The following is a 4645-nucleotide window of genomic DNA, read 5'->3' on the forward strand; positions in this document are numbered from 1 at the left end:
TAAGTACCCACCAATAAGGATCTATAAACTTATTCGTGATCGAACGTCTTCACCCGCCGCATAATGGCTAGTGTTTCGAGGTGATATTTATTTGTTTAAATGCGAAATCATCGCCTCCAACAAGCCTCTAATACTCAGTGTCATATGAACGATCGAAGCACATCGATTGTCGCAACAGACAAACACTTCGTTGAACGTTTTCCATCATACTAAGGGAACGTCCATAAATGACGTAGCATTTTTGGCAGATTTTAGACACTCCCATCTACTATCGTAGCCTATTTCCCCATACCATGGGGTCATGGTTCATCACAAATCCGTATCCACCCATTTCCCCCTAAAAGCTAAGTCATTGATGGACGTTCCCTAATTTACAACCACAAGCATTCGCTGCCACTATACGGCAGAATGGATTGGAATGATTTTTTACGATTAAAAAAGAAGATCATGTATCTCATATCAAGCGTGTGCTAGAATAAGGGCGTAAGTCGCATGGTCGATTTCTCATCATCGATCTAGGCAGCGATGCAATCTTGCGTCCTGAGGTGTAAAAAATCTGATCAACCCACATTTTGTCACATCAATTCCGAGAAGAGAGAATCGATGAAGAGAAATCGATCATGCGACGTACGCCCTCATTCTAGCACACGCATAATATGTGTTTGTTTGATATCGCATAAGAACATCGAGAGAATGAAAGTGATGACTGATTTCCAATGAGAATACATACCAAGGTGTGGAAGAAGAAGGAAAGGCTATGTATTAGTAAAAAAAAAACATAAACAAAACAGCTACGTCACTAATTTGCATGACTTCTAATGGGAGCTCGGTGGCTTGTAGTTATGAAACACTTAACACAGTACACCTGGTGATACGCACACTAAATGTCTTCTTCCACTCCTCGGTATATATTCTCATTTCCTAGTTTCCTAAAACCTCACCTCTGACCTGGAGCACATTGGAGGAGGATTATTCCTGAGTACGAATGTGTGCGTTTATCTCTCGTTGCACGTTTACAGTACATATTCGTTTATTGCTATTTTGTCAATTGATTTTGAGTTGCAACGTATTGATATTAAAATAAAATCAATACCATATTTAAATCAACAATAAACCTTATATTTGCCTACATGTATTTTAACGTTGCATTGATAATGCATGTGCTTTATAGTTAGCGAATAAAATTCATAAACGCAGGGTTAGTAGGTTGTAATAAGCGAATGTTTACTGTACTAGTTTGCATTTGACACATAAAACGTGCGATAAAGTGAAGAGTTTGCTCTATGCATTATCTATGGTCATCTATCTGGTCGTTTGTTTCGAAATCTGCAGGAAAAGTATCGTTTGTTTAATGATCTGCTTTGAGCGTAAATCGCTGTGATATTGTTTTGCTATATGTGACAAGTGTTCATTTTAGTATATTCAGTTGGGTTTCGTCGAAGATCTTGAAAACAAGAACTTTGTTTCTAGCAATACGGAAGAGTTTCTCAAATATTTCTCTACATAGTGTTGATGAGAAAGGTATGCAATAAAACTCTTGCAAATGTTGTGGATCGAGTTTTGATAAAGATGAATTTGTTGAGTTTGACACGTGCACGTATTTAGGGTTCAAACACAGAGAAATGTTTTTTCTTAATAATTATCGTGTGTGTTCTCTGATATTTTAGAATGAAGATGGATGTTTGGCTTTGATTTAAAAATGAGATTTTTGCCATCTTTGAAAAAAATCTGGACCTCTGTGTAACGATTGACACACGCTTTTATTACTCAGCCTCCTTCAAGTAGGGTGGATGTGACAATTTTGACCTCTTCAAAGGTATCTTTTAACTATCAAAAGACATTTAAATAATTATTTGTAGTGAAAACAGAGATGACTAAGAAAATACTATCAACGCATAATTTACATTTGATTTTATGGAAACAAATATTTCGGTTGAACTTAATTACAGAGCCATAGAATGACGTCAAGCTCGAGCATCGCAAGTAATCCTAAGACTAGGACATCAATAAGTCTTACGAACAAAATAAAAATTTTGGATCGTCTTTCGAGTGGCCAAACGGCAGCAGCTGTGGGTCGAGAATTTTCGTTGAATGAATCAACAATACGCACGATTAAACGCAACGAGAGTCGAATAAGGAAGTCTGTTTTGAACAGTACAGATTGCACAGCACAACGATCTGTGTACATCCGAGACGCTTTGATGGACAAAATGGAAAGAGGTTTATTGGTATGGATCGAGGATAATGCACAAAAAAGGATCCCTCTAAGCATGGAGATGATTACTCAAAAAGCTTTGCGTCTGTATGGAATTCTGCAACAAAACGAACCATCTAGTAGCAAAAGCAAAGGTACGAGATAAATCTTAAGGATTCTTTTTAAGGGTGGTACATTGTAAACTTTTTTGGAGCTGTTTTTGACGGAATAGCGTTGCCGTGCATCTTGTTGACCTGTCCAATTTTTAATATTTATTTATAATTTTTCATGTCTTTTATTTTTTGTTTCGCAATAAAACAGAGAAAAAGATTGAGTTTTCTGCTAGTAAGGGCTGGTTCTATCGCTTCATCAAAAAACATAACATTCGAAATGTGCGAGTAAAAGGAGAGTGTGCGTCGGCGGATACTGCTGCAGCCGCTGAATACCCGTCAACATTAGGAAAAATCATTGAAGATGGGGCATATCACGCAGACCAGGTATTGAAGAGGGAAAAATATTAGACTCTTATTTCAGTCGACTTTATAGGTACCTTTGCATATTAGTCATATTGCGACAGGCATATAGACACACAGTTTAACAGTTTTTCACTTTTAACAAAAAAAAAAACAATATTTAACTATCCCTAAAAAGTCAATTGGAACGACAATTTTTAATTACGATACATTTCTACGCTACCAGGTATTCAACGCCGACGAAACAGGTCTTTTTTGGAAGAAGATGCCATCCCGTACTTATCTCTCGACAACAGACCCTACAGCATCCGGCTTCAAGGCAGCAAAAGAACGGATCACGTTGCTGTTCTGCTCCAATGCTTCAGGAGATAAACAGCTGAAGCCTCTTCTGCTCCATCGAGCAATGAAACCGAGGGCTATGAAGAAAGTGGACTTCAACAAGCTTCCAGTGCACTGGAGGAGTAATCCAAAAGCCTGGGTAACAAAGCAGATTTTTCAGGATTGGTTTGAAAATCTCTTTGTACCAGAAGTTAAGGAGTATCTGGAGGGTAAAGGGCTCGAATTCAAAGCGCTACTCATTGTAGACAATGCTCCTGGACATTCGATCCTCGACCATCCCCAGGTGAAGGTAGTGTTTTTGCCGCCAAACACTACTTCATTAATTCAACCGTTGGATCAAGGGATCATTTCAACATTCAAAAAACCATACGTAAAACTGTCGTTCAAATTCATCCTGGATATCCTAGACAGTGATCCTTCGCTAACCGTTACCGAAGCATGGAAGCGATTTTCGATACGCGACTGCGTGAATCATATCGGTTCAGCGTTGGCAGCAATGCAAATGTCGACATTGAACGCGTGCTGGAAACCATTGTGGCCAGAATGTGTGCATCATAAGAGCCAACAGAATGTCGATGATCGTGAGATCATTCTGCTTGCTCATGCTGTAGGTGGTGAAGGCTTCAATGACATGACGGTTGAGGAAGTTGGAGAAATGATGGAAGACGCAGTAGTGGACGATGAAGAATTATGTGAATCTATTTATTATGATCATGATGATGACGAAAGCTCCCAAGAACTGGATCCAGCGCAGATCAGGAAAGGCATTGAAATGTGTAACGCGGCTGCGGAACATTTCATCAACATTGATCCAAATGCAGCACGGGCTATATCATTCAGAAACGATATTGCTTATTGTGTAGCTCGTTACCAAGAGGAGTTGAAAAAATTGAGAAATTCGCCATTTCCTATGGCTGAATCGTCGACATTTCGAAGTAATATAACAGCAAATGACGATGTGATTCGTCCCTCAAACGGACGAAAGCGCCGAAAACAAGTTATTTACGATAGTGATAGCGACTAATAGAAAGATTATGTTATTTTTTTTTTGTATTTTTGATCTTGCATTTCTTTTTGTTTTGTTTGGTGTTAATTACAAAATTATGAATTACAACATAAAACTTATTATTAAATATATCACTCTCCGAAAACATGCTTATTTTAGGACATTAATATGCTTATTTCAATAATTGTATTAATTTGAAAAACCTGTGTAAAAGAAACCGCGTTAATTCCGGAAACCGTGCAAAACATAAACCGTGTAAATTCCGAAAACCGTGTAAAAAAGACCGCGTAAAAAAAACGTGCAAAAAAAAAACCGTGTAAAAAAAAACCTTAGTGTACTTTCGGAGGTCAAAACTTATTGATACATAATTTGATTTTGCAATCATTTTTTAAACCAAGAATCCTAAAATGAAATAATCATAAAACTCCTCAAAAACTCAATTCTCACGGGAATCGACCAGAAATTCCTTCGCAGATTTTTGAGTGCGATCATATCTTAATTATTTGCTCAAAGAAACTACTGTAAATACTTCCAGTAATTGTCTCATGGATTACTCTAAACATTTTATTTCCTCCTGATTTTTCCATTTACTCTCTCAGCCATTTAAAGAGTGATTCCTCCAAGAATTATTTC

General features: G+C 37.6%; 1 protein-coding gene across 1 annotated transcript; it reads left to right on the forward strand.

Annotated features, from left to right (window-relative positions):
* Window positions 1-2932: 2932 nt before the first annotated feature.
* LOC110680329 (tigger transposable element-derived protein 1-like) lies at window positions 2933-3698 on the forward strand (the record flags this gene model as incomplete). The annotated part of the gene is made up of 1 exon (XM_021856152.1): window positions 2933-3698. A coding segment is annotated over exon 1 (766 nt), but the record flags the coding sequence as incomplete, so codon positions are not given.
* Between the last annotated feature and the right edge of the window lie 947 nt (window positions 3699-4645).

The sequence above is a fragment of the Aedes aegypti genome, unplaced genomic scaffold (genome assembly GCF_002204515.2).
Source record: "Aedes aegypti strain LVP_AGWG unplaced genomic scaffold, AaegL5.0 Primary Assembly AGWG_AaegL5_hic_scaff_119_PBJ_arrow, whole genome shotgun sequence".
NCBI classification, from domain to species: Eukaryota; Metazoa; Arthropoda; class Insecta; order Diptera; family Culicidae; genus Aedes; species Aedes aegypti.